Source organism: Strigops habroptila, chromosome 5, assembly GCF_004027225.2.
Source record: "Strigops habroptila isolate Jane chromosome 5, bStrHab1.2.pri, whole genome shotgun sequence".
Taxonomy (NCBI): Eukaryota; Metazoa; Chordata; class Aves; order Psittaciformes; family Psittacidae; genus Strigops; species Strigops habroptila.
The window spans coordinates 21,855,048-21,878,487 of record NC_044281.2 but is presented as its reverse complement, the minus strand read 5'-3'; the positions used below and the strand labels follow the sequence as shown (position 1 = coordinate 21,878,487).

General features: G+C 36.2%; 1 protein-coding gene across 6 annotated transcripts in view; it reads left to right on the top strand.

Moving 5' to 3' along the window:
- CSRNP3 (cysteine and serine rich nuclear protein 3) overlaps window positions 1-23,220 on the top strand; it is a 107,582-nt gene extending 84,362 nt beyond the window's left edge. For all 6 annotated transcript variants that reach the window (XM_030488835.1, XM_030488832.1, XM_030488833.1 and 3 more), the window contains 3 exons: window positions 5,372-5,631; window positions 11,376-11,672; window positions 13,119-23,220. In XM_030488835.1, coding sequence (XP_030344695.1) covers window positions 5,372-5,631; window positions 11,376-11,672; window positions 13,119-14,162 — 1,601 coding nt within the window. In that variant the 3' untranslated portion in view covers window positions 14,163-23,220. The remainder of the gene's footprint in view (window positions 1-5,371; window positions 5,632-11,375; window positions 11,673-13,118) is intronic.
- Window positions 23,221-23,440: the final 220 nt, after the last annotated feature.

The window sequence follows — 23,440 nt, the reverse complement described above, 5'->3', positions numbered from 1 at the left end:
ATATTAATTTCTCAAATGACTGCTGAACAGTTCTTTCTATTGTGTACTACAGTCAGTGACTGAAAAAGGACCTTACAAAAATACTGAAAGCTGAAGGGCTATGATAAAAGCCCTTGGTATGTAGTGTTTAGGCATTGTGCCATTCTGCAAGTCTCTTAAATTCTGGAAACCTTAGAGATTCCTTGTATGTGCAATATCCAAAGAAGTACATAAGCCAGGTGTTTCCAAGATGGGTTAGCCATGCTTGGGTTAAACAATTGTTTGCTGTTCAGAGTTTTCCTTTGATTCTTTTGGCCCCATGTGTAGGAATTTTGTTTAGAGATACTTGCAGTTTTGCCATAAATGGTGTGTGGTGCAGATGACCTGTGCTGCGGCTGTTAGCTCAGGTTGAGTGCTGCACTGATGGGGCTGTGCGGCATCTGCAGCAGCTGGTTTTGCATGCAGCTGATCAGCCTACAGGACCTGACATGGCCCACGAGGAGGCAGGCCAGTTGCCAGCAGGTCATTAACTTGGGCTCTGCTCTGCTAAACCCAGAAGCTGAGACATTTGGATGTCAAATGCCAAAAATCAAAATTTCAGCAGTTGATGTTATTTCAAGATGAGGAATTTCGACAGTTTGTTTGCAGGTATCTATGTCTGAAGACCTTGTTCAGATATAGTGACCTTTTCTGAGAGAGAGTTCTGTAGTGGTAATTGTTATCAGTATCATCCTTCCCTCTGATAATTGGTAAATTTTATGCATTACAGTACTTATGTATCTGTCAAAAATACTTAATTCCATATAATCTTGAAACATAGAACTAAAAATTATATTAATTGTTTAAATACACGAGAATGGTGCATGTTCCACCACCACCACCATCCCCCTCCCCATGGAATTTATCAGTCTTGTAGCATATAAATCTGCTAAAGATCATGTGTGATCCATAGGACAGTTTTTGGTGATGATGAATATTTCTGTTCCCTCTGGCATCCGCACTCGCCTTGAACTGCTAGAACGAGACGGTGGCATCTAGTTCCTCTTGACAGCGTGTCCAAGAGCTGCTAAAAAACCTCATCTCTGCAGCACACTCTGCCTGTCACCCTTTTTGTGCAGAACAGCTGACAGTGGCATCCCCTGATACCACTTGTTACACAGGCAGATGGCATGTAAATACTTTTTTGAGACTGGCCAAGCAGGGAAGCTGTTACTAGATCTCTTCTGGAAAAGTGTGGTGTTTACATTCTCTATAACCTAAAGTTTTAGGTTTTGGGCTTTTGCTTCCCTGCAAAACCTTTGAAACTGACTCTCAGGAGGCATGTAAGCCTTGCACAATCTCCATCCCTCATTCTGAAGGGAGCTTAGTAACTGATTAAAGTCAGTAAATTTTGTCTGGGCATATGTTCATGCTTTCCACTATATCAGAAAATATGTATTTTGTATGTCCTTCTGCTCTCTCTTGAGTTAAGCAGTGTCTTTAGCAGGAATTACAACTGATTTGAATGTAGTATGTAAGGTACAGTGCATGCAAAATAGCATATGCCCCAACTCTTGATAACATGAGCTGAGAATCTCAGTTCCGGTTGGCTTGAAGCAGTAGGAATGAATAAGTTATAGCACACTTTGTCCCTGATGTTGGAAAATTGTTCAATATTTCCATTCAATATCTAGTAATAATTTTTTTGAGGTCACTTTAAGGCAGCCCTCTGCTCAGAGACTTTAGGAAGTGTAGTAGAGCAAGAATATAGCAGCTCTGTGGTGCTTCCTTTCGCATCCTTGGTTACTGAGGTAGTCACAGTTGTCCAGTCCTCTCACTGACATCTCTAACCTATGCTTTTGCATAATCATATAAAATCCTGTAATATTTTGCAGTTCCTGCCTGATCTGTTCTTGTAAACAACATTCTCATAAATATGAATATATTCTGACTACTTCCTAGCAGTAACACAGAAGAGATGACTGTAGCCTTAGCTCTTCCCTTTAATGAGCTCTTAGGTGAGACAGAAGCAAACCCAAAAGATAGGTTGTGTCTCAGAAAAAAACAGTCATGCAGTCTGAGGGCTCTGAGTGTTTACATGCTTGTTCGCTTACACAGATTATAATATAATTTGTCTGACTCAGAACTATCATATTAATAAATAAAGCCATGAACTTTGATGTAATTTATAACAACTGCATGTCTGCTCTTATGCTGTCTTCATTACAGTTGTATAGTGCTGGATTTATAGCACTGGTGGTGTTGCAGTTACAATATGACAGCATTTTCTTCAGCTTAATTCTATTTAACATTTTTGTCAGTGATCTATTAAAAAAAACCAAACAAGCAACTTTGATGGTGTGGCACTGATATCATAATTACTAAAAGTGGTAAGAATTATAAAAGTTGAAGAAATGTGTTAATGGGTTTTTGAAAGAGAGCTCATGACAGTCCTACTGAGAGAGACTGCTGACCAAACTTTCAGGCATAAACATACAGTAATATATGAAATTCACATTCTAAATTTTGACAGCATGCACATGGGCATCCCCACTACACCCCAAAAATCCATATAGTGGAAAAGCTCATTCATGTAATCTGGTTTTTATCATAGATTACATTCTTTTTTTTTTTTTCCAGCTAGGCAGAGTCTTCTGCCTAGGTTCATTTAACTCTTAATATTAGTGTGTAGCCTGTGAATAAAACTTACAGGTTGATTTCTTCATGTATAAAAAGTAGTATGAAAGTAGTATCTCTTCCATAAAGAGATTGGCAGACTTAAATGGAAGCACGTTTATTGCAGCACTTGGTATTCCTGCCAGTAAGCAGCCATGTCAGGAGTTCCATAGCTAAGGTCTAAAACAAATTGCTATAAATGTAGACTTTATGTGGTAGATACTGAAGTTTACAGATGACGATTCAAAGGCATTCACAACTTGTGCAATTTGCAGGCACAAATACCTTCTATTTCCTCATGAAGCATATATATATATTTAAGATTAACCTTCTATCTTTCCTTTAATATTTTACTGCAGTTTTAACTCATTCCATTTGTGGCTGGTTCTTTTTTCTTAGTAAAACAGCTGTTTGCCCTTCAATAGCTGTCAATATTTCTTCTGAAATAGGGGCAAGATCCAGTTGAGAGCCAAATAACATCAATACTGTTGTATCAGAAATTGGATACCTCCCAGCAGATGTATCTGCTGCTTCAGCAGAAGTAGGATTTTTTTAATATGCACTTTCCTGTGCATAAGAGCATATAGGCAGTGAAGGTTCTGATTCAGAGTATTTGCTTTCATGCTAAATTGAAAGAGAATGACACAACATCAAAATTACCCCATCCTCCAAACTCTAAAAAATTGGTTTTATTAAGGTAGTTTTGTTTCGAAACTGTGGCATATATGAAAAAGATCAATACATTAAAACCATATTTAATATAGGGCAAAACTGACACACCCCTATGAACTAGACCCCTATGAACTAGTTTCTTCTGACAAAATAAACCTCTTCCTCCTCTAAAAGCTTCTGGTAAATATTTTTAACGGGCTCTTTTGATATGAGATTTGCTAAAACTTGGATGTAAGTTTTAATGTGCCTAATGTAACAGAGTTTGTCTTTTGATTCCTCTGTGTACATCCTGTGCCTTTTTTGGAGCACCCTTCACTGAGAGCATGTAAGTGGGTATAGGACCTGAGCTTATTTATCTGTTTCATATTTTTCTTCTAATATACCTGCAGCATATCTGAAGAAGTGCATGTTATTTATACAATAACCCATACTTTTAGCTGCTTCTCAGTATTTAGGAAAAATAATGCTATTTTAACGTCTTACTGAACCCCAAATAGTTTTATGATTATGTCAGCAGGGTATACTGTCTGAAATTTGGTTTTAGGACTGTATTTTATAATATACTTGGTTTTCATATTGTTAGGTAGATTATACTGTTAGATTAAATTAATCATAGAATATAGAAGTTTGAAGTTTTCACATTTGTGGTGATTAACATTTCACTACATAATAATATTGGAGAATGAAGTCTGTTTTAACTGTGACAATAAACCAGACCTGTTATGAAACCAAGGCTGAAGGCCAAGTGCTCCCAATCTCTAGATTGGAAGTTTTAGATTAGCATCTAAACCAAGTGTACATCTTGTTGCTCTTACTGCTCTTACAGAATGGTTCCAAGTCCTTCTGGAGTGGTCAGGCACCTTTTAATTCATTTTACTGCCTGAATCCTAGCAGATAGCTCACACCTGCTAAAGATATAAAAGGATAATTCACACCTGCCCAATTGTTGCTTGTAAACTGCAAAGGAATGACTTACCTATCTACATTCTCAACATCCTGTTGCCATTTTGCAATAAATCAAATCAGGCTGGTCATCTTAAAAATCAAGGGGTCTCTCTTATCTGTCTTGAATATTTGTGTCTTTTTTTCTTTTTCCTTCTCTAAAGGCTCACCACTGTTACCAGTGAGAAACAATAGATCAGCATTGTTGGAAGGAGCTACTAAGTGTCTGTAGAAAAAAAGACAATATTTAACAACTAAAATTTGGCATTTGTTGGAAAAAAGTCCATTTTCTATGATACTGCATATGTGTATAAGAAAACTCCCCCTGAACGTGAGGGGAATCAGAAAAGAATTAGAAAAGACTAGATTTAATTTTTTGTCAAACTTCTACACATAAAATATATATACACATGTGTATTCAGTGAATAGCAGCAGAAAGAGGATAAAAGAAAAAGTGGATCTCATTGTTAATCAGTATTATTCCTATATTATTCTGTGGTGATGATGGTACTAATTTCTGAGTCTGAAACACTAAACATACTGCCTTTATAATTTTTCTAACACTAATTTCTAACATTTTGGATTGTAAGAGATAGGAATCTTTTCTGCCAATGTGATCCAATGCTTTAAAGATGTAGTTGCAGATCTCTACAGCTAATCCTTGCTGACAGAATAGTAACGGTGTACGTAGACCTGTGAGAGATTGGGTCTGCTGTTCTCCTCACTGCTGTCACATGCAACATTGCTTTGTTTGCAGAGGTTTGAAAAGGAGCAAGTCAGTGGATCTTTGAGGTGACACTGTGAAAGAAGTTCTTTTTCCTGTGATTTATTTTCTTCTTTGGTAAAATGATAAAACATGTTCATAATGCTATGGAACAACTGCCCTGGCCAAGAATTTCTGATCTGAAGTAGGTAATAGTGTTCATGATTGTAGCAATTTGTAAGGGCTTCTAGGTTTGCAGGTACAGCAAGTATTTCTAATGTTATCTCATTTAAACTGCACGTGTCAGAACTTTATTGTGTACAGAGTCAGGTATTGCTAAGGTAGGTGGAACTACACAAGTGACAAATTGGCTATATGACTGCAAGTGATCACTTATACTGTGATCTCCATCTGTTCTAGCTTCTTCAATCCTGAAGAGAGAGAAGCGGAAGAGAGCAAAAAATGTCCATTTTAACTGTGTTACTGTGTATTACTTCACGAGAAGGCAAGGATTCACCAGTGTTCCCAGCCAAGGGGGAAGCACACTGGGAATGTCTACTCGCCACAACAGTGTGCGCCAATACACACTTGGAGAATTTGCGATGGAACAGGAGAGGCTTCACCGGGAGATGTTAAGAGAGCACCTAAGGGAGGAAAAACTCAATTCTCTAAAATTAAAGGTAAAAATTGTTCAAGACTTTGATCCCTGCCTTATTTGTTTAAATGAATAGTGTCAGGGCCATATGGCCCCAATACATGTGTGTTAAACAAAACCATTTCCTTTTTGTCAACTCCATTTTCAGTCAAAACAATGGCATTTTTCTTTTTTTAAATTTTATTTTATTTTCCTATAAATTTTTGTTCAATATATTTTGTTCTATATTTTTGTTCAATATTACAAGCGCTGTTGTAGCTCTTATTGATGTGTGTCTCGGAGTGCTTTACAGGGAGATTGTTATTTACTTCCTATTTTCTACAGAGAGGAAAATAAAGGCAGAGAGTGGTGGAGGTGAGCCTTGAATAGGGTGTCCAGCAGAAGTGTGGAAGTGGCAGAGGGAGAATGAGTCTTCTGAGCCCTTGCACAGTGCCCTGTTAGACAAGGGAACGGTAGCATTCTCAGTATGGAAAGTGAAAGAGCTTATTTTCTTGGCCAACTTGAGCGAATTCGGCTAACAGTAAGAAACAGTAATACTCAAAATGCTTATTTTTTCAGTGTACCAATTTATATGGTTGTGTGTATAATGCTTCACCAGAGGATGTCTGTGTTGAAGAAGGAACATGTCAGACAAATTAACTGGCTCTATCAGTTTAGCCAGAACAAATCTTGGCTACAATTTTGAAGCTCTTTTTTTAAATGTAGCATAGGAGAGGGAAGAAACTGTATTTGAGTAGAGGAGAATAGAGAAGAGGATTGTGTTAGTGGAAGTGGCACTTCTGCCTCTTTAAAACTGGTAGCAGAACTTCTGGGTTTGTTGTTTTTGTAGTGGATGAAACACTTCCTGTGTAATGACTTCTGCTGTATGTATTTTAGGCTCTTTTTCAGATGAATCCTGTAATTAAGTGAACAATATTTAGAATCGTAGCCAAACTGCTGTGCTCCATAGCCCCTTTTGTGATACGGTATCTGTTTCAGATACTACTGCAGTTGCCCAGAGCAAACTGGTACCCTCCAAGTTTAAGAAATGCCTTTCAGTATTTTTCCCATAGAAGGAACTATGTTCATGAGGTGTGTGTCTGAACTCCTGAAAAAGTGTGTATGACCCTTACTATTGTAATTATTTTCTTTTCTCAATCTCTTAATTGTTTGGGGGTTTTTTTTTTGGTTTTTTGTTTTGTTTTGTTTTTGGGGGTTTTTTATTATTCGAATAGCTAAATAGATTCTTGAATAGTTCATAAAATGTGAACTGTCATAATGAAAACAAACAAACATAAAACCACTCAGGATAAAGGCAAATTAAAGATGGATATTTGGACAGGTTAGAAACCAAAGGCTGAAGTGTGACTTATCACTAGTAGAGATTATACCTCTAAACATCTCATATCACAGGATCTTTAGAGCACCAAGTGTGAACTGAGCTCTGTCAGTGTAACCAATGACTCTGTGTAGATCCCTTGGCTGGCTTCCAGAAATCCCAGTGGAGTGGGTAAAGAATAGTAAGGCATGCAAATCTTTCACTTTTCTTTTTTATAGCTAGAAAGTAAATTAAGAAAAATCACAGGTCCTATTTACCTCTAAAGATTGGATAAGGCCTTTTAGTCTTCATCTGTATGGAGCAGCGCTTGGCTCTGTGTGCTTTCATAAGCCTTGTCTTGGGTGGGATGAGTCTCCTTTCTTTATTAACTTCACACCAGCCCACTCCCTTTTCTGGGACATGGACTCTACTTCCTGCTCCTCTTCCAAATACAGTATGTTCTTCCATCTCTCCAGTTACTTGTTTAAGTGGATGATAATCTTTACTGTGACTGTTAAGTTCCTGCAAAATTTCTTCATAAGTATTCAGTAAGTAAGGAAAGCCTGATTTGCATTCCTCTCTCTGTCCCAATTTTAATTATTTCCTTTTACCAAATATAAAAGTCCTTTTCCCTACACTTGATTCAGGAGTGGTGGGATTCTTTCTTCATTGATCCTCAGCAGTTGAAGTGACAATACTTTACTAGCACGTTCTGAGACTGGTACGCTGACTCCAAAGTTTAAATTCAAATATTGAGAAATTGCGTTTAGGTCTTCAGAATTCTGAGACTGGCTTAAAACGGTTAACATCTTACTAATGTTAAATCTTTTACGAGAGTAAAAGATTTCTCTTCGCTCTACAGCATGTATAAAAACATGGGGAACAGAAAACTTCCTTTTTGAAGTAGTCCATTAAACTCAGCTTAGTTACATCTCTAGTTATACAACTGGGTTAAAAAAATGAAATAAAAACTACTTTCCCTCCCCAAACTAAATCCAGGACTCACTGAATTAGTGAAGAGTCACAGTAAATTACTTAGCATGTTCTATTTGCTTAAGACAACTTGGCCTTGCTGATTTCCTGTTGTAGAGATAGAAGAGCCACATGATCATTCACATGGTTTCTGGATTAACACGAAAATGAAGTGCTATAGCATTCTAAGGTGACAATGCCAGCAATTATGATCTTTAAGGAAAATGTACTAACCAGGATTTGCATCGGAATTACTGTACAGCACAGAAAAACAAAGAAAATGAGAAAATTAAGTAGGGCAAAGTTTGCTCAAAAAGGTTTTTCTTTGTGGTTTTAAATTTCAGTTCCCTGTTTGGGTTTTTGGTTTGGTTTGTTTAATTTTTTTTGCACCAGATTAAAATATGCAAGTCTGTTGGTAAAAAGCATTTAAAATATGCCAAGAAAAAATAGAAATACAGGAATATATTGAAATTGTGTCTTCATAATATTAGGTACAGTTTATTATTTTACTTGCTCAAAGTGAAGAGCCAAATAAGAAACTTCTCTTAATTAAAAGCAGATAAAGACTTTAAAATCGTTGTCAAGTCACTTTAGCCATTTAGCACCAGCACTTTGGTGTAAACATTGCTGACAGTGGCATAAACAAACACTTGTCAACAGCAGTGTGAAGAATCTAATGCCAATCTGGACATAAAAGCCATCTTGTCAAGATGAAAGGTACAAGGTAGGCTTTAATACATTGTCATTTGAGAAAACATTATGAGTAAGCACAATAAATTAGGTGGAATAGTCCTTTTTGCTTGCTCATAATATCTCCTCAAATTAAGATCTACTAAAATCATTAGCATGACACTAGTGATGTTAAGGCTCCCAGGTCTATGGACAGAGTTGGTTTCCTTTGTGGGAAATTGTAAGGAATAATTTCCAGCTAGGGCAGGCAAAGGTGTCTAACCTGCATTTTTCACATTTTACAGTTGAAGTGAATTTCACCCAAAGGCTTCACGTAGTCATTGCCCCTTGCCCTGTTCTGTTGTTATGACATTAACCTTGAGCTTTATGAGAGAAATTTAATCCATCTACATATCAAGTTTAATTCAGATGAGCAATATTATGACAATCAAGAAAACTTAATGTTCCCCTGAAGTTCTGTATTGGAAAATGTATTTGATGGTTCTTGGTAATCTTTCTCCCTCTGTAGTTACCCAGTTACTTGTTCGAGAAGTGTTCAAATCTTCCCTTTCATTAATTCATTTGTTCTGTGTGTGACAAAGCAGTTTAGATTTGCAGGAGAAGGAGGAGAAATATATGAACCATACAGGTTTGGTATGGTTCTATAGGTGCCTTTGTAAGCTGAGCAGTTACAACATTCACCTCATGGGTAAGAGCCCTGAAACTGAATTTTATTCAATACTAATTGAATAAAATACTAAAATAATTATAGAAGCAGGGAGTAGAATTCTTCCCCAGTTTCAAACTTAAATTCTGATACGCAATTAAATAACAGTGATCTGCTTAAGGAGTGGTATGAACCTTGTGTATTTAAAACTAGAGAATTCAGAATTCTTAGGTAGGTCATTCTCCTATTACACATTACCTAGCTAACAAAAAACAGAAAATATAAAAAAAAAATCAAGGATGATACCATTCTGGATTTGAACATTCAAGCTGAGTGGAATATTCCCTCCCACTGGTTTAAGGCAGCTAATTCAAGATGCAGTTAATCATTCTGTGAATTTACCTGTCTCTCACTGTAGATTATGCAGAAAAAGGATGACTTCTAATGTTGTCTTTCCTACCTTACTGAACTAATACGTTGAAATACCTGCTGTAAATAATCTCTCCATTGTGCCAGGGCCAGGCAGGCCAATTAAGTAACGGCTCCAATGAGGGAGCTCTTGCCCCAACTTTTCCTAGCTACTGTAAAGGGAAATGAATAATAGGAAATAGAATAAGAAAATAATTTGAGGGAGGTTTGAGAGGACATTTTGCAAATGGCTGCATTGAAGACAAAGAGGTAGAACTGTACACACATAAAGAAATTTGAATGTTATAGGGATAACAGACATGGTAAACAAACTGAAACATGAAATAAAATGATGGCAGCTCTGGAGGCTACAGTTACAAAGAAAGATTGAGAATACATTGAAAAGCAAAGGAAACAGTAATGCCTGTAAAGCAGGGTTGTGGAAGTGGCAGAACACCTCTGCATGAACTAAATACAGTGCTGAATTGCTAAGAAGGGATGATTACTGCTCTCAGGAGAATTTTCCTTTGTGCAGCATGGTTGCGTACATGTATGCTGTATGTAAGGACTACCAGTTGTGACACTGACACTCCTCTCCTTCAAAGGGAAGAGTATTGCTTTTAACCTGACTTTACAAGTCAGGAATAAATAGTTGGGAGTTTCTTCTGTGATTGCCTTACACAGTTGTTATAAACACAAAACTGCAATTACAAAGAAGAGCAGGAGTCACTAGGAGTTCACTGTCAAGTAACTCAGTAATGCCATAAATGACAGTTACAATCCAAAAGGTTGTGGAAAGGACAAATTGTTGTTAATGGGAAAACGAAACAGCTGGGAATAGAATAAAAGCAGAAATAGTGAAATGGGTAAGATTCAGGACTGCTTTCTTACACAGTAAAGCATAGCTAGGCGGAGATGACAGGATTTAGTAGCAGAAAAAGCAGGAGTTACCTTTACAGTGATAATTGTTAAATGTCTAAGCAATGAAATATACAAAAGAAAATAATGACTTCAGTATTTTATCTGTATTTAAAACTGGTGCCTAAAATATTATTTGGGGTAACAGGGCAAGCTAAAACTTTCTGCCAGTAAATAAGGCAAAATAGAGAAAGAATTAGAATGGCAATTTTTTCTATAGGTAAGAAACATTCAAATTACATTCACTGGGACTGTTTTTCTGAGGTCATGGTGGTGCCCATAATGAAACTGTTAAGGCAAATGAGACTTGAGACTTCACCAGTGTATAATTATCATATAGTTGCACCATGTTTTCTCCACAAAAGTATGAGACCAGGTGCTTGGCTAGTGTAAATCAGCAACCTCATCCACTGAGAACATTATATAGAGCAGGCAGTACATTGGGAATCTGTGGGGTTTTGGTTGTTTTTCCATTTTAAGGAAAATTATTATTTCATAGAACAATAATAAAAGAAAAAGGATTTATTATATGACAGAATAAATAATATTTCTCCACTTGCTTCACATTTGCTGTGTAATACCATGCTTAATCTGAGTAACCTGAGACTGAGAATGTATATTTTTTGTAGTGAATGTCATCTGTCTGCACGTTAACATTTGATATTCTCCTGATTCTTAAGCAATTTTCTCTGTAGAAGAACTTTTATGAACTGTGTAGTTGTGTTACATACAGTTGTGCACATTCATAATGCATTACATGTATTAGCATCTGTTTGCATATATGGCACATGTGTGTGAGTATAGTTAAAGGACTTTGTTAAATTGTTCTATGCAACAGATGACAAAGAATGGTACAGTGGAATCTGAAGAAGCTAATACGCTGACACTGGATGACATTTCTGATGATGATATTGATTTAGACAACACTGAAGTAGATGAGTACTTCTTTCTACAACCCCTGCCAACAAAAAAGCGAAGGGCATTGCTGAGAGCTTCTGGAGTGAAGAAGATTGATGTGGAAGAAAAACACGAGCTGCGGGCCATCCGCCTGTCCAGAGAGGATTGTGGCTGCGACTGCCGTGTGTTCTGTGATCCAGAAACTTGCACTTGCAGTCTTGCAGGCATAAAGTGTCAGGTAAATGTCTCTATCTTATTTAACAATCAAAGGGCTGGGTAGGTGTGCATGCTAATTATTAGACGATAACACTTGTGGATCTTAAACCAGTTATTTTAGGCCTAGCTTTATGAGTATATAATGTGCAATACCAACAATCTCTTTTATGATTGTTTATGATTGGTTTAGGCACATACGCTGTTTAGGGTTTGAGGTTTTTTTTGTTCTTATACAAATATTCTGCTCCTCATATTCCTCTTTGGTCTTTATCTAAATAGGCAGATGCAGACAACAGAAGAATCAGTAGCCTGCAGACTTCAGAAGGGATATTACCTTTCATTTTAGAGACAATTCACATACTTTCCAAATGTGAATTATAGTCTAAACTCAGTGAGAAACAATAAATGACACTTTATTTAACATGCATGATACTTAAAATGTGTGCATGACAAATTTGCATGTAGGCAATGAAAGATTCATCTGCTAATATCGCAGGTAGTTTTTCCTCTGCAGACTGAAAAGGTATTTTGTATTGTACATTTACACAGTGTCCTATGTATGGCTGTAAATGTCCCTAACTGATGTTCCCACTAATTCTCCTGGGTCACCGTTATGCAGCTGAGTTGATTTCTTCCTGAATGCATTTTTCATCTTCTCTTAAATCCAAGCTAAACTTTCTCTGCAATTTTAAATAATACATTCTCTTTGCTGTTCCTGTTTTCATCTGCACATGTGAGGAAGATGTACTAGATTGTGTTATATGGTTTTCCTCTGCATTCATATTTGATGTTTGGGTATTGCAATGTAGATGAAAATCACAGACCTCAAACTATGTAATTGAACTATCCAAAATGTGGATTCAGTCACATTTTTAGGAATTTAAGATGGCTATTATTAGATATATAAGTTCTGCCCACAGTCTATTGAGCTTACAATATTGCATCTGCAATTGACTGGAATATCTTGTAAAATGTACTTCAGCTTTTATTCCTACTTTCTGTGGTCAGGTGTCCCTACTGGCAACTTTATAAAGGTTTTTATATATAATACATTTTCTTTAAATAGGTTTCTATTTTCCATGATTTTTACCAAATTTTAATATGCTTTCTGGTAATGCTTTTGCCAGGATTTGAGCACAACATGAAGTAAAGCTGTAGCAGATCCATAAATAGAAAAACTACCTATTTTTTTGGTTCCACTGTGTAATGCTTTCACCTATGGAACAGAAACATATTTTTCTTACTCTGCAACACTGCTGCATGTACGCGTCCCCTACTGTTCATGTGGGTAGTGCTGAATTCCAAGGCTAATAACTCTTCTGCATTAGAGTTAGCTTCAGCTGTGCTTACAAGCATTTCTTGAGGTGAATTCCACTTCACTATTGTACTTCTCTAGGCTGTCTAGGTTCTGTCATATCACCAGGCTTATGCTGCATATTGTTAATGTGTATTCTTTTTTTTCCACAAGGTGGATCGTATGTCTTTTCCATGCGGTTGCACTAAAGAAGGCTGTAGCAATACAGCAGGTAGAATTGAATTTAACCCTATCCGTGTACGGACTCACTTTTTGCACACAATAATGAAACTTGAATTGGAGAAAAATAGAGAGCAGCAAGTTCCGACACTAAATGGCTGCCACAGTGAGATAAGTGCACACACTAGTTCTATGAGTCCAGGACCCCATCCGGTTGAATATTCAATTGCAGAAAATTTTGAGATTGAAACCGAACCTCCGGCTGCGGTTATGCATTCTCAGTCAGCCGAGGACTTGGACTGCCCAGGGGAAGAGGAGGAAGAGGAAGATGGGAGTAGCTTTTGTAGTGGAGTTACAGATTCTAGCACCCAGAGTTTAGCCCCTAGTGAATCAGATGATGATGAAGAGGAAGAGGAAGATGAGGAGGAAGATGAGGAGGAAGAAAAAGCAGATGATTTTGTAGAAGGCATGGGCTCCCATGCTGATATGGTGCCTCTTCCTTCTGTCCTTTGCTACTCTGATGGAACTGCTGTGCATGAAAACCACTCTAAAAATGCCTCATACTATACTAACTCTTCAAATCTGTATTACCAAATAGAGAACCATGTTGCTGGCACTGCTAGCCAGATCAGTGAGACTTACTCAGAAAGGGATGCTGTCAAGAATGGTAGTCTTTCTCTGGTGCCTTACAACATGACTTCAGAACAGTTTGTTGACTACACACGGCAATCAGAGGAAACTTTTAGCAGCCCTCACTACCCTTCTGCAAACCCCTCAGTGATTGTTTGCTGCTCATCTTCTGAAGGTGATGGTAGTGCTCCCTGTAACAGTTTATACACTGAGCATAGGCCAAGTCACCCTCAAGTGGAATTTCACTCATACTTGAAAGGTCCTTCTCAAGATGGCTTTGTTTCAGCTTTGAATGGCGACAGTCGTGTACAGGAGCACCCTGCTGAGAATTCACTAAACCTCCCGGAAAAGAGCAGACTGCACGAAGAATGCATCAAATCACCAGTGGTAGAAACGGTACCTGTTTAATATTAAATTTATTCTAGGACTGACTTCCTGTATCAAAAAGTGCACTCACGCTGGATTTCCTAGAATCTTAATTTTTTAAGAGGTAGACAACACTTGGACTATAGTCAATGTTCCAGACACATTTTGTTTTCTCAAGCTACAATGGCAGTGGTATTGCACAAAACCAGTTCATGTAAAGATTTAAATAAGAATAATCAAACTGTCTTTTGATAAAAATAAAACATGTAAGTAAAAACACACCCAACATATTTCAAAGTAGCCTACCTATCAAAGTATGTGAAACCTGCCAAGCTATCTGAATCAAAGCTTCATGTTTTTGATTGTCGGGCCTGTGCAAGATTGTTAAAAATGATACTTTGAAATAATCATGTTTAGAGTCCTAATTTTCAACATATCTGAAAAGATGGTAAGTTTAATGTAAAAGTAACTACTGTACAAAAAAGTTTTAATTGTTCTGTACTGTATATTTTATTTATGGTAGTTTAGTAGTCATGTTTTGATAAAAATGAACAACATGTTCATTTGAGCAGATGATCCATAGCTAGTTACAAAGAGCATGTCCACTTTTCATCTGGAGTACCTTGTATTCTTCTATTTTGGTTTTTTAATTTTTTTAAATACCATTTCTGGTAAATTATTTTAAAGCGCATTTTTAGAGTGTACTATTTTCTCTTTTGCTATATTTGACAGACAGTAGAGTCAGAAAGGGGGCATTTACATCTTCTAGAAAGATGAAAGGTAGACAATCCTCCATTTAAATTAAAATCAGTGGCATTCCAGAACTAGTACCCCCTCCCCAAAGAAAAATGATTTTGTATATACAGGCAAAGCAGTAGCTTCAGCTTGCACAGCACCTTTTAGCTCAACAAACATTCAGCTATTTATGCACTTTAGTGCCATTTTGCAGTACTGTATTAACTGCGGGAACTGTGAACTATTATTTTGGAGAAATGCCATAGCTCCAGACTCTGAGGTGTATGTAAGATCTTAAAATTCATTGTGATAAAATCTATACGTTTTTCCCAAGCCAGTTTATGAATGTAGCAGCAGGCAATGTGAAAAAGCAGATTCTTGCTGGTCAGAATTTAAATGAAGCATGGAAAAAATGAAGTGTGAAGTGTCTAGATTTCATAAATATTTAGCAGTTTTTATGAAATGAGACTCGCTTTTGTGGACTTCTAATTGTATCTCAAATTTACAGTCATTTCGTCTAATTAACCAGTAGATTCAATGAAGAAAAATAGCTTCAAAAATTTTATATTTGCTAAAGTTTGCAAGCAAAATAGCATGTGCATCATGGGGGGCTGTCCCTTAACCTGTACTCCATTTGTTTTTAAATTAAATGGGAATTAAAATACCTGCTGTATCTCAACCTTTAGTCTATTAATCAACCTTGCTTTCCGCTAGAAAAAGAGGTATAGAAACATTCTTTTCTCTATACTGGTAATTCTGCACTGCCTTATTTTGATTTCAAAATCTATTTTAAAAATTTCGTTCTTCTAATACTGAAAATTTATTTATTATACATCAAGTGGGTTGCAATATAGACCTGGCTTGTTTGTCAAAATAAGGATCAGCATCTTAGTTTTTATCTGTGTCAAATCTAGATGGTTAACAGTATGCATGTAAACACAGTGTAAATTTTGGCTGTGTAACAGTGACTCTTCTGGTTAGAAGCTCTTTAAAACACCATGTACAGTACTCCACTAGAAAACTGCCACGTTTAAAATATGCTTTTTTGAAAAATAAGCTGACTTAATTGTTTTTATATGAAATCTGGGCAAAACGATTTCTCATTTTTATGCTAAATTAGCAAAATATTTTTACTCTGTGTAGTAGCTGGAAAGGTTTCTTTATTTACTTGTTTCCACAAGAAGTCCTACATGTTTTATATGAACTGCATTGAAGAGTCCTAGGTCTCTAGGGATTGGATTCCACACTTGCAATGTATTCCATCTCCTGGGAAAGTGCAGGCATGTTGGTTATCTGGCTCAGCAATTCCTTAGCCTCGGTTCCCCTTTAAGGAAACTCTGGTCTCTTTCTCTAATGGTTGAGTAGCCGGGTAAGCACATGTATTCTCCAGTTCCACACAGCAAATACCCATCTTTATTTTTAATGAGAAGCTTGTTAGTTCTGCATCTAAGAATAATATTATTCTGCTCAAGATAGATAGTCTATGGGCAAATGCAGCAAGTCTCTGTATATCCAGGCATCTTGCATTAATAGCAGGCTTAAATCCCGCACTCTCACTCAACACCAGCACCAAAAGCACAAATCCCTTTTTTCTTGAGCTGGGACAGTAGCTATGAATCAGTAGCAGCTTTTAACCTCAGAGTGTGTTGGAGGATCATGCACACTTTTACCAGGGTATTTCTCTCAGGGGAAAGTTAAATGAAATATTTTGTTTCATTATTCACCCCCTTCCTGAGCAATAAGAAATTATTTTCTTTCCCCTGTTCTTTCACATGAAAAATATCTTTAATAATATGAGCAAGCACAGTAAGTGATTAACTTAATAAAATACATCTCAGCAAGCTTTAAAATACTGAGATGATAGTTATTTGAAATTTCCATTGGCACTTGCTTCAGACCCCAGGCCTCCTTAAATTTGCCTCTGTATAAACTTCTAAGTACTTAGATGTGCATGTTCTGTGCCATCCAGGCATCAGGGGTGATTACAGCTAAATTCTCTAACGCTTGCCCCATTAGATAACAAGCAGTAATATATAGGGTAGAGAAGGCAGTGACTATATAAAGAACTCGTTGTGCTACACTATTTTCCCTTGTTTAAAGCAGATCATTCCTGGGACTCACAAAGTAAAATGTGCAGAATAAAGATTTATGTTGAAAAAAAATTCTTAACTACCTGGTGATAATGTAGCTAGTAATATCTTTCTTTTGATCTGACCTGATGTTTTTTGATCAAGATTTGATCTAGGGATACAAAGCAAACAAATCTTGTTTAGTTCTTGCAACAAGTTACAAAGTCAAATCTGTTTATAATTCATGGAGATTTCATGGTAGCTATACTAATAATATCAACAAGCCTTCTAACAGAGATAAACTCATACTGAGATGGAAAAAAAACCAACAAAACCAACAAAGCCAAAACAAAACAAAAACAACCAAACCCAAAACCGACAGAAACCTCTTGTTTTGATATAGGCTAACCCTGTTCCCCAACCAATTCCATTCCAGCAAATAACAAAGCTAAGGCCTTATACATAAGCATGTATAAGTAAGTTGACTAATGTGAAAAAACAAGTCACACCCTTGACCAAAACAGACAAGGTAATTTAACTGTGAAATCTAGAGTAGGCTGTAGAAATCAGTGAGAGTCAAGATTCCCAGCCCTTGATTAGGCTTTGATGTTTTATTTAGAAGAAGATAAGGAAGTACTCCTCCTATAAGAAAAAATAAATCATGGGATGGGAAATGTTGTAATGTTATTTTCTGGGCTAGTATATGGTAATATATGATGTGTTCCGTTTCCCAGTTGGTTAATATTTATGTTGATGAGTCCTTTCATTTTGAGTAAGCTTATTTCTGTGTGATAAAAATATTATGTTACAAAATGACAAACAGCAGTATTTGCTTCTGTATTGACACAATATATCATTTGTGAAAATGTTTACTTTACTAATAGTTGTATCAGCTTTATTTATTTCCCAACATCTTTGGCTACTGCTAATCACTCCTGAGAAGCCAGGTAATAAAGTGGTAGATAGTTTACTCTTACTCTACCAGTTCAGAAAAATGAGCCCTAAAAAAGCGTTTTCCTCTGTTAAATTACAACAGAATTTTCACACAGAATATCTCTGAACAGCACCTAAAACTGAATGTCTTTTTGCATATAACGTGAACTTCAACTCTCTTGGAAAAAACGCTTTGCGAAAATTTATTTATAGAACTTTAACTGAGGTTAGACGTGAAAGTAGAACTTTCCTGACAAAACTGCAACAATTGCAATTGTTTCCTAAGAGCTCTAACCCATGCCCACTGGACCATCCTTTAATAAATTAAAAGCTGCTCAGTAGAAGTTTCTAATATGTCTTCTCCACCCCTTTTTTTAAAAAAAGAAAAAAATAATTCTAATAATTCTTTGATGTATGCCATTTAGATCAGAAAGTTCCAGATTCATGAAGTTTTACTATTTTTCATTTACGTAAGTTCCTGCTAGTGAATCATAATTTTGGTTGACATTTATTTAAGACCACTGATTACACTACGATAATAATCATCACTTGCTATAAATACAGTTCAGCCTCCTCACTGATAGTTAACTGAGTCAGTCAACAATGCGATCCTGCCTTTTGTGTAAGCTCTGCAGAAATGGTATGTAGTATTCATGGTAGTGTTACTCACTAGATTGCTAACTGATCCAGATTCACTTTCTAATCATATCTGGTTGTTGCATTTCAGTAAACGTGCTATCAAACTGATCATGTAGCATTCCCTGCCTCACCATGAGGAAGATATCTTCACAAAACAGAGCTGGTTTGTTACAGATTGCATACATACATTTGTATGCAAAACAGAATGTGATGTTTTTTCTTATTTCAGATGTTCCTGACTCTTTGATAGAAATGTGATATACTGGATAGAGAGTGTTAGGCTCAGAGAGAGGAGACCTGGGTTCTGTTGGTTTTGCCTTTGTCCTGCTGTGTCACTTCCATTCCCTATGTTCTGGTTTGTAAGGTACTTGGAGATACAGTGATAAAATAATAATTCTGCACAACTGGCAAAATACACCTTTTTCCTCCTTTTTTGGCGTAACTAAATTTTTGTACTGCAAACTGAGTCACTTTCCCAATAAAGCCCAATCCAGCTCAGAAGTGACTAGAAATTTTATCACTAATGTGAAACACAGCAAAAGCAAGCTCTCTTTTCCATGGACAGGGTTAACGAGCAAAAGTAAACAATAAATTTCATAGTGAAAATAGGAACAGAAGCTGTGTTGAATATACATTTACCTGTTGAGGGCTTAACATCTGAGCAGCAAGATTGTAGTTTGCCTGCAACACCATAGTTGGCAGCAACAGGCAATCTTATTGCCCTGCATGTTGTTGTCTTTTGCCAGCTGAACTCTCTCAGTGAAACTCCTTGTGTAGCTGCTTCTGTAGCAAAGCAAGTGCCCTTATTCAAAGCAAAAGCAAGAGACACCCAAGTTACTGTTTTAAAAGGCATTTGATAAATAAGCAGCTCCCATGTGTTGTATAAGCTCATGTTCATTGTGCCAGTTGTTTAATTTTCTGAAGCAGTCAGGAACAGGGACAGGAGAGGACGATATGGTAAGTCCTTAAGTGTTTTGGGGTGTTAATGCCTTCCCCCTAAGGCTAAAGAGTAATTCTGTCATCTACTTTTATTATGGTTGCAGAACATTTGTAAAATACTTCAAAAAACTATAATTAAGTCAGAGAATATATTCTATAGAATTTATTTCAAAAATACTAAATCTGATTACTATTTTTTTAAAATGGTAGAAAGCTGCTGTTTTTTCAAAACAGAGTCTAGTTCATTAACATGTTCTTTGGTATAAAAAAAACTCAGTATTTGCCTTTTCAATGTTCCCATTTTTTTTTTAATCCTTAATTTTGCTGTTCTCTGTAATGACTGTCCATGTGCAAATTATTAATTGTCCATTTTCTCCAGAAGTGTGAAATCCAAAGCACAAACATTGTGAAGTGATGAACAAGTGCAATTTAGTTGTAAAGAGATCTGAGTGAGCACAGGCTCAAGTTCTTTGTAAGTGCTTCTTGTTCACCATCTCTTCCCACTCATCAGAGGCAGCTTTTAATTTTGTTGCTAATAAACATGCCAGAGTATTGTTTTCACGTAAGGAGGAAATTTATAATATCCTTGAGAACTTTCTGCTAGCCTAATGGCTGATACCAATAATTTTACTTTTTGTAAGAATATCCAATTCATGAAACATCTGTTTTGCAGCCTTAGTCTTTTCTTTTTAATTCCTTCCTCCCTTAATCTTAGTGTCTGGGAAAAGTCTGTTGTACAGTAAGGCTTTTCATTAAAATTGAACACGAGGCAACTCTCACGTCCTCTGTGCTATCTATCATTTATGTTACATTAGCATGTAGATAGATTGGAACTGTGGTGAAAAATAGTCCCCCATTGACTGAATATGAGAGGCATGATGGAGCAATCCCACTGGGGGGGTCAATAGACTCTCCCTTTCCATATACACAAACAAACAAGAAGGAAACCTACCCCACTGACTGCAAACATGTGGTAGGAGATCCTTGTTGTCTCTCGGGGCCTGTAGATCCAGGGGAAGAATGACATTCATGATACAGCACAACCCAGTACTGGATGAAAATCCAAGATTATTAAAAGCAGAAAAACATCACTTAGGAGAACAAAAAGTTTCCTTCAAACTACTGTTATGATTATTTTTTTCCAATATAAGAAATAATAAATTAAAAACACCCTTTTATAAAACAGAAGTGAGTTAGATCTTAAAACGTAAAATGCGTATTGCTCTACTGCTGTGTAGTCCTTAAGGTTAGGACAATACCTGCTATAGGTAGAAGGTCCCAACTGACTGGAGAGCCATATTCATGATGCTCTTTACTGCTGCTTCTCAGTTGAGAAGATCATAGTCCTTCATCCAAGGCTGGGGCAGGGGGATTAAAAAAAAAAAAGTCAGAAGGCAAACTTAATGAATTTAGTCAATTATCTTAATTTGAATCTTAGCAATGACACTTTACTGAGGTATTTTGTGAATTAATGTCAACTAGGACTGTCAAATAGAACCAAGTCAAAAGAAGTTAGCCTCATATATATGTTCTTCTCTAATTGTGCACTTTTCTAACAAGCTGTGAAGACTGGATTAGCTTTTCTTGATGGACAGGAAAAATGGTGGAAGATAACGGAACACCATTGTTCTAACACAAGAATCAAGATAATCCTTTGTCTTGAGGCATGCGTGGATACACCCTGGAGTGGGTAAGGGAAGGATGAGAAAGGGCAATTTAGAGGAAAAGAAGGCTGACGGCAAGAGGTAGATTGATGAGGACAATTTTATTCTTCTAGAGGGCAAAAGAAAATATTATATATGGAAAAAAAAAAAAAAGGAAGGAAAAAAGGAAATTCAGATATCCCCAGAGCAAGGATAGAAAAGTATATGCATGTTCACTACAAGCTTGGCCATATTAGATCGTAATAGTAATTTTGTTATTTAATATGTTTAAACTAGTCACAAACTCAGTGCAAACGCAAAGTGTCATTTTTCCATACCAGCTTTATACAGGCAAAATTAAATAAAAGACTTATCCAAAAGCATGGGGTAAAAACTATAAAGCAAGCAATACTCTAGAAGCATTGCTACCGTGTCTTTTCTTTGCCTGTGTCAACTGTGAAGTCACATTCAATATAATTTTATTTTATATATATCTACTCCCAGGCACATAATTCTAATATAACCTCTTTCTCAGATAAAAAGAGACACTAAAAGCAAAGAAGAAATAGATGTCCTTCTTAGAATTTTAGCTTGGGATTTTCAAACGAGACTTAGTACATTATAGCATCTAATACCTTGCTGGGGTACTGGGAGATCACTGTAAAGAACCAGCCATCCATTTGTGAGTCTCTGATACACAGATTGAGCACGAGTTTTCAGCTTCTTGAAAAGATTGCATCATTGTGTGCACTGGCAGCTGGTTCTCTTAAAACAAAACCAGAAGTAAGCATGCTGTTTTTTCAGACCATTTCACACAAATACCACCACTTCAGTTCTCACATAACACCACCCGTGTAAACAATGCTTAGCAACTGGGCCCTTCTTTTAATTGACTGACTGTAGGCACTTCTATGGAAATGCGTCTGAAGTATAGTTTGTGAAACATGTTAAAAAGTGTTTGATGTAAAATAAACGCTAGACATTTAACAGTGCAAAAATAGTTAAAATCTGTAGATTACAAATTTGTTCCTAAGAGCCTCAGCCTGTAATATTGTCTTAGTAAAGTCGATCTTTTAAGTTAAGTTGCATTCTGGTGTAATAACCTTTTACAAATAAAATGATTAATACAAATGTACTGATTAATACCTGTTGACATAAGACATGGCAATTGGTTGACTTGTTTTCATCTACAGCTAATACACATAGCAATTCTGGTAAAAAACACAAACATAAACCAACACTACTTCCTTTTTTTTTTTTTTTTTTTTTGATGTTTAAAGTGCTTTCATTGTTTTAACAAATACAAAGTACGTAACATTTAGACTGTCTAGTCCAGCCCTGTCTTTTAGGAGGTTCATTTCTCGGTATATATATTTTTTCCCATAAGAATATAAAATTGCTTTTGAAATTTTTGTTGGCAAGTGGTAAATAATACACCACAGTATGGATTCAAAAGCATTTAAATTGATGGTCTTTCAGACATGTAATCCATTCAGATGAAACTAGTAAAATTGTGGTGTAATTGCAGCCATTTGTTTAAAATTTGTACATTACTTCTAACTTCACTAATTTTTAAGAAAAGTAATTATGTTAAAAGTACTTAACATTTGCCATTACAGATGATCTTGCATACTAAAATTATGGAGATCTCAACACTAAAGCAACATATTTAATTGGACTGCTGCTTTTAAACTGTTAAGGAGCAAAAGGAAAGAAAGTTCATCTTAAAATCTTAAAATGTACATGGAAATAATTTTAAGCTTCATGAACTACTCATTTCTTTAATTTCCTTTTTTTTTTTTTTTAACAAGTTGTAACATCAAAGATGCCAAAGGGTAATATAAGCTACAATAATATTCAACAGAACTTAACCTAGACCTTATGTTGTAATAATTTATTCAAATTAACTGTATTATTATTCTGTATTTATATTTTCGGTATTTATTATGAATGATATGGAATTTGATGTATTTATTGTGGCTTATTACTGCAGTGTATATATTACAAAAATGAGCATTTTTAAGTCTTAACATTAGTTTCTTTGTTAATTAGTGGCACTTGTATCGGCTGTATTTTTATTATATATTGTACAATATATATTGTCCATTTGTTTGCAATGAAGTAAAACAGGTTTCTACGTTACATCATGGCTGCCAGTGCATTGTGCATCTTATTTCTACTATGCAGTCATGAGACATTCCTCTCATCTAACAGGGCCAGAATCAGTACTGCACCACCTCTCCCAGGCCTGCAGAGCCTCTGAAGACACTCTGAAATTGCAAATATTTCTCCCGTTCCTGATAGTCTGACAGGATAAGGAGAAACAGTTTTGGTTTGGCTTGTTTTCTTACTATTTTTTATT